This window comes from Pollicipes pollicipes, unplaced genomic scaffold, assembly GCF_011947565.3.
Source record: "Pollicipes pollicipes isolate AB1234 unplaced genomic scaffold, Ppol_2.1 Scaffold_6686;HRSCAF=7923_pilon_pilon_pilon, whole genome shotgun sequence".
Classification (NCBI taxonomy): domain Eukaryota; kingdom Metazoa; phylum Arthropoda; class Thecostraca; order Pollicipedomorpha; family Pollicipedidae; genus Pollicipes; species Pollicipes pollicipes.
The window spans coordinates 3,041,747-3,055,481 of NW_023596921.1; the positions used below are offsets into that span (position 1 = coordinate 3,041,747).

Genomic DNA, 13,735 nt, shown 5'->3' on the forward strand with positions numbered 1-13,735 from the left:
AAATGACTGCTGACTCAGCAATGATGAGCTTTCGATGCATCGTTCTAGCTTCCGGGGTTTTGACTTGGCATTATCGTTTAGACTGAAGGTGGTTCGTACAAAATCACTCATACATTCGTCGCTCTTTGCATTCTTACTTTTCGAGGTTCTATCTCATCAAGTTCTTATCGTCGCAGAAGACGAACGGTACAAGAAATAAGTTTTTAGTTTTGAAGGATAAAAATCGTGCACTTCTTCTGGAAAACATCTTTTGGTACGGAGAACACAAATGCACCATGGCTAATTGAGGTAAGACAGAATCTCATTTCAACTCTGATGCATATATAAACGCTTACAATGGGAACACTACAAAGACGCAAACATATTGCCACAATCACATCAACAGTGTTCACCTCTCACCACGCAATACTTCAAGTGTTGCACAAAAATTTGTTTATCTGTTTAGGGTTGGAGAGCCTCGTTAATGGGTATACTTTCCCAAATTTCAAGGCTTCTTCTATCATTGCACGCCCGTAAAATGTCAGTGTTGCCTGTCATTTGCTGTCGTGTCAATGTTTTATTGTGTTCGTGTCGCATGTGGTCCAGAGGTACCCGTGCCGTAAGTGCATCGTCAGGCTTCGTGAGAGAGTCGTTGTGGTCCCACCAATGGGTGTGTGGAATGACGTTTGCAGCCTATGATGTTGCATTTGAATTTATATACCACATCGGTACATTTTAGTTTGTCCGGTTTGTCTGGGCTGTTTCTCGTAGAAAAGTTAGAGAATTTCTTGTTGCGATAATAAATAACGATATCTATGTTGTGGTCGTTTTTGCCTTTTAAATGGCGAGAAACGATTTCCCGTACAAACTTTTTCCTGTATTGCTAACACCCTTTTTCTTAACTGCCTGGTCGTGTAGCTTTATGCTGGTATATCTTGGCATAATCCTTCATGATTAAAAATGACTGCCGGCTCAGCAATGGCAAACTTTTTTCATCGTTCTGGGTTCCGGGCTTTTGACGCAGCATTATCGTTTAGATAAAAGATGGTCCGTACAAAATCGCTCATATATTCATTATCTTTATCTTCATTTCATTCTTTATCTTCTTATGTTTCGAGATTTCATTCTTGATCTTCTCATGCTTCGAGATCTTATCTCATCGTCGGAGAAGACTGAATGGCACAAGAAATAAGTTTTGAGTTTTAAAGGATGAGAATTGTGCACTACTTTTGGAAAATATGCTTTAGTACCGAGAAGACAGATGAAGTATGGCCATTAAAATAGGACAGAGTGCTATTTTTACTTTGGTATATAAACTAAAATACACACATAACAGGAACACTACAAAGACAGGAGCACATTGCCACAATCACGGCGTTGACAGCAGTGAGCGGTTTGTTAAGCTTGGTCTTGAGTTTGCTTGTTGGATCTTTTGTGGTGCGATGGAACTTCTTGCCATCCTTCAAGACACAGTTCAGGTTCTCATAATATTTTGTTTGTCAAGTACGACGTAGAGTGATAAATTGTCCGCTCGCTGAATGATAATTTGCTCTTTTTCCCGAACTTCCTTTGCCGCCGGCCTGAGTTTTTGTGTGAATATCTTGCTTTTGTCATTCCCACGCTATTTCGTGCTCTCTCCTAGTAAGCTGCCCTTTACATCCCTGTTTGATAGCCTTTTCCTCTTTTCCAAATTCAATGTATCTTGGTAAAGAATTTCTGGTTCCGCTTTCTTCTCTTACTGTGTTTCGACAAAAGATGACAATCAAGTCCAAGATTAAGCACCTCTTTTTGCTCTTCAGTAAGATTATGGTGAGATAACTTGAGGTAATCACCTGCAGTTTCCGATAATACTATGAACCAACCACGGAGCTTTGAAAGCTTTTTCAAGATTATATTTCTAGTAAGACGTCCAGGATCACATTCAATCACGTGAAGTTCGTGAAGTACTATTGTTTTAGTTGATGTTCAGGACAACATGCCTGCAGTTCTTCTTTTAAGGTTTTTTTCTCTTTCTGCAAGTCGTTCAGTGCAGTCACGAGAAACATAATTCATATAGATAAGACAGTAATGATAGCCTTGTTTTGTGGAGTAACCCAGGAGAATGGAGGTATAGATGGGGTGATATTTCGGCAATATGCATCTATCGAAACAATAGCAGAAGTCATAGCAGAATGAATTCAAGTCAATAGCAGAAGTCAATATCAGAAGTTCTTATCAGAAGTCATTCAATTCAATAGCAGAAGTGGCTTCTGCCATTGTTTTGATAAAGGTATGTTGCCGAAATATCAACCTCCATTCTCCTGTTTTTTTTGTTTTCTTTTATCAATCGCCATGCTCCTGGGTTCTCTCCGAGGAATACAGTTATTACTATTGTCTTTTCTCTTCATCTTACGGATTTCACAGGCTGTCTTCTTTTGCTGCAGTCGGTGATTCACTAGTCGTTCCTTGCACCTTTTGGTAAATCCCTCTTGGCCTCTCGTTGTAAATATGAAACGCAGAGGCACGAAACAAATATTCCTTTCGATTATGATGTTGGTAATTTGGGTATCAGGGTGAGCCGATTGCATTGAAATGCATTCGACGCGTAACGGTCATATGTCGCCCAGCTTTGGGCTGACGAAACATTATGCAATTATGGCAAATATGAATACTTTAATTCTGTGTCACCGCACTGCATGAGGCTCTTGCCTCACTTCAGCAGCTGGCCGGCCTTGGTGCTGCCGTAAATGTCGCAGCGGTACAGAGGACGGGTGTGGTCAGTCGGGTCATACTGACCCGCCGCCTCGCATTGCGCCTTGTGGAACTGGAACTGGATCACACAGGCGACAAAATACCTGTTTGAACGGAAAGCATCAGCGTGGCACCGACAGTATGGGTAAAAAGAGTTACGGGCCGGACGATGCTTGGTACTGATTCCGCAGGCGCCCAGAAGCAGCCGTGGCCCACGTGCCGGCAAAACGACAGCTGACACGGTCAACCAGCACATGCAGATCATGTAACTTCAAACTTATCTTAACATAATATAACTAGACTATGATATCATGCCGCATCCTGTATTTGTATATTATGTTCATAACTTTCTCAAATCAATGCTGTTTTCTGAGGGCGACGTATTTCAAAAAGAAATCCAAGGCAAAAAAGAGAGAGAGAGAGAGAGAGAGAGAGAGAGAGAGAGAGAGAGAGAGAGAGAGAGAGAGAGAGAGATATATATATATATATATATATATATATATATAAAGGCGGTTCAGATGGCAAAAGACGGATATAAACAAAAAGTCCGCTGATAAGATCAATGGACGTAGATGCCGCAACTTCAAAACTTGCATTCGTACACAAATCATCATTCTTATTTCTGTATATATTAGATTTGTCACTTGGGATTTCTGCAATCAATTCAATTTTCTTAGGCTGATTTATACTAAATAACCCTATGAAAAAACGCCAGCAGGCCAGCGTGGTCTGATGGGCTTTGCGTTCTAGCATCGGCTCGGCTTTACATATCGTTTATAATTAACTTGGATAGCATAAGCTGTGGAAGCCGATGAAGGGTGTCTGAGGGTATTACGATATCAACGCGAGCTGTGCAATTAGTCTGCTTTTTACACGCTGTGTCTCTTCACCTCTTTCCGACCGTTTTCTTCACTATGAGAATGCTGAAAAATTGGCCAAATACATATGCTTAGTGTAATTTGTGATGTTCACACTTCTCTTGATCGATGTAATTTTCTTTATTTGGGCAAGAGAGGTCTTGTGCTTTTGGCTTTTCGGCATATTGAGGTGAAAATTCTTATCCTGACAGAAATAGGCCTTCCATATACCAGGAGCAGAAGGCACTAGGTTACCAGGTTTAAGGACGTTGTAAAGAAAGCATTGGCTGTGTTGACAAAACTCAGCTTTTCCAGCAGCACACCAGTGTGACCATGAACACGGCTTTAAACGTCGAATTTGTCCAATATGACCGATCATTTTCAATAGCGCTGTTTAGGAAGTACCCGATGGTATACTGAGGGTCGATTGCTATCAGAATAGGAACCTCAGCCCACAAGGTCAGGGTTGAAAAAAGCATCTGATTTATCGGATACGCTCGGTGACAAAGACTGACACTTTTGGAAACCAATTGGTGACAAAATTGCAAAAATGAAAACAAATTTCAACAAACTAGACCATATTGCAACAGATCGCCCCAGCTAGACAAAACTCGAAGCTGTGTATTGGTTTGTACTCGCCCTTGTTGATATCACTACCTTATGTTGTGGATACCGCTGTGGACCAGTGCTTGCTGCAGATATTTCGACCACGCTCCCATTCACACACTAAACGATATAAAATACCAAATGTCTAGGCTTATCACTAGTCGTAAGAATTGTGGTTGGCCGCAGCATCTCGCGACGAACTTGATCAATTTATTACGCAGCACTTTAAAGCGTTGCGCCATTTGAGAAAAATGGGCTCAAATGCTCTGCACGCGGCAATGCGTCAGGTTCAGTGCAAGACTGTGGGCCGCTGTTGGATGTGTTCATATCTTGAGGAGATGACTGGCTAGAAAAAGATAGCTAATCGTCAGCTTTGTAATGTAATAGCGTTAAAAGGACTCGTCGACGTAGGAGGATTGTTGTTTGTGGATACCTTAGTTGTGGCTTCAGATGTAAACGGAGGTCAGTGGCGTGGCACATGTCAAGGATTCATCCGGGGCTTCTAACTGCTGAGAGGAATAGCGGTTTTGAGATGAGATGCCGAGCATCGCTGGTGTAGGCCTCTCACATTACCCATTGTACCTCAGACTTCACGCACTGATAGCTGGACAGGCGTGAGATAAAACGCTTATAGTGTTCATCATATTGCATATAAAGCTAAATAAAGGTGCTGGAGGTATTGAGAAATAGCGTTTGCATCTGTTAGTATTAATGTTGCATAAACTTTGTTTTTAATAATCAGGATGGTGTTACAAAGTGCGAAATCTGCAACGGTGATCATTATGCAGATATATTGAAGATCGCCATTGCATCCAGCTGATTACACGAAGACATCACAAAACTAAAAGTGATCTTGTTTCAGGTGTTCGGAAAACCATGCTATTGGTAAATGTTGGGCTGCAGGAATGCAGTTTTGCAATTTACGTGGGGGTGAGAAAGGGAAGGGCAAGGAGTGCAGGAATAGAAATGGCTGGCCTGCCTCCAAAATGCACTCAGAGCAGTTTTTCCTCAGATTTGACCCACTTTTTCACAGTTGGGAGCAGGGACGTAACTCCGCAAAATTAGTTTTTTTGGGGAGGCTGAACCCCAAAATTATGAAACATGAAAAATACGGAATGAAAAGGACAACTAAACGTAGAAAACCGCATCCCTGGTTAGGGCGCACAATAGGGTGCTCCCCCCCCCCCCTTACTGAATAGGAAACTACACCCTTAGGCTGGTTATGTCAACTATGCCTTTACCTGATAGTTCGATGAGTCTAGCCTCAATCATCAGTGAATGTTTGATGGCCAGTAATTGACACGTAATGCAAATGAACTCCCGAAACGAAACGTTCGAAGGATATGCCGCGCTACATTTAATTCAGCTATGTATTTTGTGGTTTATCGCATTTAGAGATATGGCGCAACCGTTTCTGAAAGATGTGCGTGCAGGTCACAATTTAAAAGGTTCCAAATTTCGTCCGTGACAGAAAACGCACTTTTTCATCCCTGAACAAGGTGAACAACAACATCTTTCTTGGGTACTGACCTGATGTAGGACATGTTTCCTGGGATGTGGTATTCGGCTCCAGCATCGAAGTCCACTTCTGAGCCCACTTGAGGTGGCCGGATGCCCTACAGATTCTCTCATTTCAGGTGGCCGGATGCCCTGTAGGTTCTCTCGTTTGAAGTGGCCGGATGTCCTGTAGGTTCTCTCGTAGCGACCACCACTGGCAGTTTAGGTCGTCATGTGAAATGGTGCCGAAAAGGATGCCCCATCGCCAACGGTCGAACAGGTATCCAAACGGCAAGAAAACTACGTTTTTAGAACTGTCAGCATCAAGAAGTTGACATCCACCTGAAAGTCGGTGTACGTGGTAACGCTCGAGACTGCTTACGCGTCTTTTCTGGAAGGCCATGGCGATATCAGTCCTTACGTTATTCTCGGTGAAACCCTGTGTGGGGTCTGATCGCTTAAGAAGATGGGAGAAGTCGGTTGGAAAGGGCGTGACGACACAACTGTCACGATAGGAACACCTCCCGACAGGAGTGTTTCTACATTAGATCTACGCAGCAAACCTCTACTTTTTAATCTTTACAGGCTCTTCTTATACGCGAAATTACTTCTAGTAATTTATGCGCGACGTCGGTGTTAAACAACAAAATGTGTGTGATGTGATGTGTGTGAAATGTGAACAAAACCTACACCAGGCATTTAAGCTGCTACTAAAACTTAAAACAGCCTCTTCTTAAATGCGACATTAATTCTGGGAGAAAACAAAGAAGAAAATGCTGTAAAAAAGCTTCTGCAAAGGCATATACACCTCATGACCGACATGATTACACAACAAAAGTCATGCTGGAAAAATCCACCAATGTTTCCACTGCAAAACATATACCCGCTGTTATGTCTGCTACAAAAGGACATCTTATATAGCTCTTCCCCGTAACCGGCACTTCCTCTGCTGTTAATGCTTGTATATGACATTTGTGTCATGCGATACAGGCTATGCTCCACAAGCTGTACCCGTCAGGCCTTCCAGGCATAGGTTAAGTCTCGCCAGGATCCCGGAGAGAGCGGACACCACATTTTTTCCACTGAAAAACGCAGAGTGCAGGGGCGTAGTACAGCAAAACAAGTTTGGCTCTGGGCAGGAAAAAATCGCCAAATCCGCGCTTAAAACATATGGGCACTTTGTTTGCCCCGGCTATGACACACCTTCCTTTCACAGATTTAGATTGAATGCGGTTCCCGACTGAACATGAATATACATCCCAAGCCTGTTGTTCAATACAACGCGCCATTGCTTATACTACAGTTACTTATATAAGGCTCTAGAGTCACGTGACAAAACTAATACGTTAAAAGTTATATTCATCATTCAGATTTTCCTACCAATGCTACAGTCTTTCATACCAAGCACGGTATATCGACAAAGTAGTGTAGCATGATGGATAAGGTACCTTTCCTTCGGCGCCACGAACCTTTCATTGCATTAGTGCCCAGCTGGGGTTCACTGCTAACATTCTAAGTGTTCCTACACCCCTGGTAGGTGTCCACGCCATGTTGCGTATGGGTCTTTGCAGTAGAAGTTGTGTGACGTATACGTTTTTGCAGTGGAACTAATGTTGTGTTATGTAATTACTGCAGCAAATTTTGCAGTAGAAGTTATGTCAGGCATGGGCTTTTTAATCATAAGCTGTGTTACGTGACCATATCGCATAGAGTTTTTACAGTAAAAGTAATGACGAGTGGAAGTTTCCGAAGCCCACGTTTTGTCGTGTAGCACTTATGTCGTATATGAGTTTTTGCAGTAGAAGGGGATAAAAAATGCACAGCTTATTGCAGTGAAGATAATGAAGTGTGAAGGTTTTTGATGCCTAAGTTTCGTTGCGTGGCACTGGCGTGTACAAGTATTGGCGAAAGAAGAAATGTGGTAGAACACTCGTTGTACAAAGTTTTTCTTTTAGCGCTAATATCGCGGGGCATTTGGAGGGCTTAGGGCTCAGAGCACGAGGGATGCATGCAAACTGAGGAGAAGCATGCAAAATTAATATATACGAAAGTTAGGCAGAACGAAGCGGATCGTGATACGCTCCTATCACCATATCAGGCGACAACGAAGGCGTGTTCGGCGTACACACCTCTGGGTCGTTGACCTCCTCATCCAACAGCCCAGTCTTCTTCAGGTGTTTGGGTATTTGGACAGGGAGGACTAGCGTGACGCCCACCGCCTCGTGGAATACTGACGGCGATAGCTCGGATCAGTGCCAGCCAGGGCGGCGGCTGCACGTGCCTGCGATAACTTTGTGCAGATTGCCCAACGTGCCTACTGAGGACCACCTTAAAGACAAGGTTGGCAGTCGGGTGGTAAACGCAATATGTTTGCGGTTTACTGCGGGACGGTTGGAGGAGGCCAACATGCCTACCACGCGTGTGATCTTATTTGTCTTACTGGCTGATAGCAAAGGGATCCCATTAAGCCATAGCAACTTTGCTGTGTTTCCACGTTACTTCCATATTGCCTCGCAACATTTGTCGACAGCAGCTAAGAATGTAGTCTGTAAAACTGCTAACTGTACAAGGTTGATAAGGAACTGTTAACTGTTACTGCAGTCAAATAATGAAGGGCGTATATCACATCCAAAATCAGGCTTAATTACATTCAAAGGTAAGGTGGGTAACGGGGAGCGGAAAAACTAGATCTCAGCTTTGTCCTTGTTTTCACAGAGAAGATAAAACTCTATTGGTACAGGCACGAGCACTGTTTCGGGCATATATCAGTATAATCTGTTCGACGGTTTGGTACATGTATTCATATTTTTTGTTTAAAATCATTAATGTGACGCAATGAGAGCACTCTAGATGCAACACCTGTTGACCCCGGCCCTCCACCATTTTGTTAACCTTCATTAAAAGGATAAAAGCAAACCGCCAACACATTCACCGTAGAAGATAATTTTCACACACCATCTAGCGGTTGCTAGCAGAGCTACCCGTCATAGCTTCGACAGCGCCACCTACCGCTGTTGGCTCCGTCCCTGAACATGATCGGCTGATCCTTGTATTGCAGATAGCACTGGACGTGACCCATTTCATGGTGGGTCACGATCAGATACTCGGCGTTGACTTCTGCGCACTGTTTTATCCTGTGGGCAATGCGAACGGTGAATTGCTAGCGATTATTTATTTTTTTGTATATATATATATATATATATATATTTGTTTCGCTTCTCATCACTGTGAACAGGCGGTCAGGAGTGCGCGCTCAATCCGCCGCGGCACGTAGAACATTGCGCACATAATGCCTTGACGCGTGTATGATGAATGCAGAGCGTTAGGGAAAAATCAGGGCAGTCCAGGGCAACTTCTGGTCTGGTTACGCGCATGCCTGGTCTGACTATGTGGCCAATGCCATCTCCGTGAAGTAGGGGCGCGCCCAGACCTTTGCTAAAGGGGGCACAGGCCGACAAAGAGCCCCTGATAAAAAAGCCCCCCCCCAAAAAAATCGTTGGAGATGGCCCGTTTATTGTAGGGGACATCCTTTTGTTATGTATATATACATACATATATATATATATATATATACATATATCTTACGCATTTTTACCTTCCATAACTGGAATGTAAGCCAGATGCCACCACAAAATCAATTTTGCCTTACACGCGCCCGGGTGGTCGGCTAGATACCCTTCGCCCGGGTGGGGGGGGGGGGGGGCAATTTGACCCCCTGAGATCTCGGGAACGTAGAGAGGTAGGGACACCAAATTCCCAGGGTATGTTGACCTGTACGTGAACTCACTTAGGTCATAGTTTGAGGGTCTTAGATCATGATCTAACGTTCTCTCCTGCGGCTGTCAGTCAGGGCTCGGACGCCCGGCTGCGAGCCCCGAGCCAGCATCGCAAAAGCCTGGCTTAGGCTCACTGCGCAGATGTAGTCCAGTGCCGAGAGTAGCCCCCGATGCCTGCATCAGTACTACACTTCTCGCCTCTCTTTCCAACCGCACAACTTTGCAATGGTTAATGAAAACCTACACATCTGCAACGCAATCATGTCTCCAGGAACTCTGCATCGTTTTAGCACCCTGCTCTTCAACAGTTCTTCTTATTTTCCATCTCTCCTCGTATCGCTCCATGTCTCCGCTGCAGCTTCTCTCCTTTCCTTTGCATTGCTTCACAATTACTCAACCATCACCAAGAATACGCGCAGCAATTACGCGAAGACCTACGAATGACCGATGCCTGCTGCGTAATTGGACACATGTTGGAGGCGCAACAACTCCATCAGCCACCCGCTTCACCTTTTCCTTCATCTTCTCTGTGACGTCCACGTCGAGCTTGTCGGGAAATGGCTTGCAGATGTCGTTGATGTTGGTGATGTTGGTCCAGTTTTGTGCCCACATGTTGCCCTGGAGGAGATGCAAAGAGCGCCAGTAAGCCACTCGTAGCTGATACAGCTGCCAATAGTCCCGGCGCTACGTGAGGAAGCGTGTCAAATGCTTTAAACAGTTTGCAATGCTTGTGCAGATTATGTACAGACACTGCACTTCAAACTCGCTGAGATGAAATGCATTCAAAGCCATGGATAGTCTATTCCAACAATTTAACGGGTCTTAAAAACTTCAGGCATGTTGGGATAACGTTTCGCTAATGTCATTCTTGTTCATAGCTATTTCGTAAGTCTCTCCCCATTGGTTGACTGAAGGCTTTGTCCCAGCGACCATCCCAGCACACCACTGCAAGTCAGCGGTATTAAAGCGCAATGCGGTTTTAGTACGTCTTGTGTTGTCTGTCTACGGCGAAGATTTATCTCTTTTTACATCAGGTCTAATGCATGGCGAGTGACGCAATAACCTAGTCGCAGGTTGCTGCGGACGGTTTATAAAGTTATCTGTTCAGTTCGTGCATCATGCTAGCATCATTGACCTTGTTGAAGTAAGATCGAGAACCTCCCCTTTAATCCATCTGATTGTTCACTTCTCTCAGAGGAGACAGTCCGCACGCGAGGATCGATCGAACGATCGAGGAACAAGCCGACAGGATTATTCCGTGCTAGCTGCGGAGAGGAAAAGCTACGACGACATCGTGGGTCATCGCCTTTACCGGATTGTTATGCGCGCAGTGATCTCTAACATTTGTGGTCGCACGCTGAATTGTGTATACGCTACATGCCGTGTGCATATGCGTCTGCGACCACTGTTTGCATCAAGGACAGTGGTGTAGTTGGAAAGTTGGAAATGGAGCTCCAGCCCCATAGCCTCTATCACCTCCCCACTTTTTAGACGAAAGTGGGCCAATTCCCGGGAGATACCAGTTCGTTGGCGTACTTGGGTGTAGGTTTCATTATTTGTTATTCAATCTAATCCATTTCCCGAAACTAAGCCCCTGTCTAATGACATCATTTTGCACACAGTTCAGATGGCCGCCGCATCATCTCAAACTTTGGTTAACCTCTACCTCGGTGCCTATTAGAACAGACCTTCAACTTCCTCACTCAGGTCGCTCGTTCTGCACACTTAAGCGGTATGATGACATTGCGCGTCACCTGAAACATGTTTGAACATGTCAGCTCGACTGGCAACACAGGTGGCGTTGCCGGGTAAGACTTACCCAGGAGATGAGCGGGGACAGGTCCATGCCGGCTAACCACATCCTCTCCATACATGGCCGTCAGTCGGCCCCGCACGTAGGCATGCAGGTCCTCGTAAAGCGGCCTCAGCTGTGACCAGATGTCGGCCAGCTGGTCTTGGGAGCCCAGCGCTTCGTAGCTCTCCAGCCAGAGGCCAATGCCGTTGGTGAAACCTGCACAAATTACAGACGCTGGGTGTGAGAATTGAACTGATAACAAAGCATGCTCGGGCTATTGCACAAGCCACATGACCAATTGGTAGAGCTGTTTCCAGAAATTATTCTCCCGTATATCATGCAAGTGTTTCACCTTATTATTTAAATAATTTATAATTATGAAGACCAACTACTGCATTGTTCGATTTATATTAACAATTTTGAAGACATGAAAGAATCAAGGTCTCTCTCCTTTGCCTTAACCCACATTATTGTCTCCATGATCCGTTCAACTACAATGTGCACGTCTTCTGCTAGCCTTGGTGATGTCACCGATGACATTGACGAGCTCCTTGTACTGTTTCCGCAGCTTCCTTCCGATGGCGTTCCTCCACTTAACCCACACATGCTCCAGCTTGTCCGGGTGTTTGCTCTTTGATAGCATCTGTTTGAGATGTGGCGCAACGTCGATATGGTGAATATCTACCGTCTACGATATCGGCAGAGGGCAGCATAGTCTGGCATGGTTAAGCCGGTAAAATGGTTGCTAAGATATCCGCACAGGCTAGTTTTATTTTGTTAACTGGAGGCTCCCCAGCTCAACCAATCAATGGTACTGCTTGCTCACTCTGAGTATCATGCTGTGCTGCAGGCCATTTGATTGTGTCGTGATTTTGAACATTGAAGCCTGTAACGTGGCGTTATTTGGAGCAATGCTCGGTCACTCATATCACCGGGTGGTCACCTGGTAGCCTCACCAGGTTTCAGACTTAACTCGCATTTTTTAGGGTTGTCGAAGCTGCAGATATTGGTTGCAAACTGCAATACAGTTTGCAACGGGCGTAGCTTTAAAAACTGAGGCCAATACAACCGCTACCGTCAAAACTATGCGTGATCTAGCGTTGAAAATCACATTAGCGTGTCGGCCCACCCGCACCGTCTCTGATGCACCCTTCTGCTGACCGCATTTATCGCTCGCAAATGAGCCTAGACTAAGGGGTTGCGTGACGGCTTTCTCGCCACGACGGCAACAATTTGCTGCACCGGCTCCCGGCCTACACCCTATGCGTTAAGGGTTAAAATGGCCGTTCGCGCTGGGACTTTCGGCTTTGTTCATTTGGCCCGCCTTTATATTACACAACGAGCATTCCGGCTTTCCTTGAGTCTGCTCTGGCGTGGGCCGGCGGGCGCGCGGTGTGTAGGCGCGATCTCGGCTCAGGCATGGCGGTCGGCGGCGCGCTGTGTGTGACGGTCGCCGTGCGCGCACAGGCGCAGATTTTGTTTCTCAACATTCACAATTGACGTGAATACATTTTCAGCCGTATCGCGAGTTTGTGCAACGCCCCGCTGCGCTGCAAATTGCAGGACAGCTTGCAAGATGCCAATTTTCATAATCGAAATGGCGGGGTCACACCAAGGCTACCTAACGAGGTAGAACCGTCCGGTCCGAAAAAGTGGCAACATCGAGCTTGCGTGAGAATAGAGGTAGTTTGGAAGCAAAGCCTACATGACGTCAAGTATACCATATTTGATGACGTCGGTGGCACGGAGTCCTCTCAGTTAGCCAGCTGACTGCTACACAACTCATTAGTTTGAATAGTGGGTATGTTTTGGTGGCGTGCGCCTGGCGGTTCCCTGTTGGACTGAAAAGATATTATCCGTCATTTCGCTATTCGCACACATTTCTGGAATGAACAGTGAGTCCTGGAACAGTTTAGCCTTATCAGAATGTACGATTTTTGCATGCATGATGATATAACACGGGCTATATGTCATGCGGCGTTTGTGGTGTATTGCATTCCATGACCAGGATTGTCCAAGGCTGGCTTGTCGTTAGATAGCCTTAGGCTTGTCTGTGCCTTTTGTGCCTGGTGGCAGAGTTGAACAGCTCAACTTGCATAATTTGCTCTGTCTATAGGTATGATTATATGAACATTTGCAATACTGATTTGTAATAGCTTCCACTCTTTTTATCACAGTGATGTGAGTACAGTAAGGTAAGTACAGTAAAACGATATGATATTGGCCTTATGATGCTATAGTCAAGTGTTTTTACTTAAGGGTTGTACACATACGCATAATAAAATATTCAGACCGAGCATTTTAAATGCTACCAATCGTTCAGGACAAACTGCACAGGGGATCTCTCGTACAAGGCGTAGTCATGGCAACTGATCGCAACCCTCTGACATGAAGCGCCAAGCAGCTGCGATACGCGATGCGCTACAAACGCCGCATGACGTTTAACCCATAGTTATGTACACCCCACGGAAGAATATAAAATTCTGACGAGGTTA

At 45.1% G+C, this 13,735-nt stretch overlaps 1 protein-coding gene across 1 annotated transcript; it reads right to left on the bottom strand.

Annotated features, from left to right (window-relative positions):
- Nucleotides 1-2,668: 2,668 nt before the first annotated feature.
- On the bottom strand, nt 2,669-11,883 carry LOC119107304 (angiotensin-converting enzyme-like). The gene is made up of 7 exons (XM_037230728.1): nt 11,772-11,883; nt 11,251-11,456; nt 9,951-10,063; nt 8,679-8,803; nt 7,799-7,899; nt 5,703-5,788; nt 2,669-2,813 (listed from the first exon to the last, which is right to left on the bottom strand). Exons 1-7 carry the CDS (start codon nt 11,881-11,883, stop codon nt 2,669-2,671), a joined length of 888 nt encoding a protein of 295 aa, XP_037086623.1.
- Nucleotides 11,884-13,735: the final 1,852 nt, after the last annotated feature.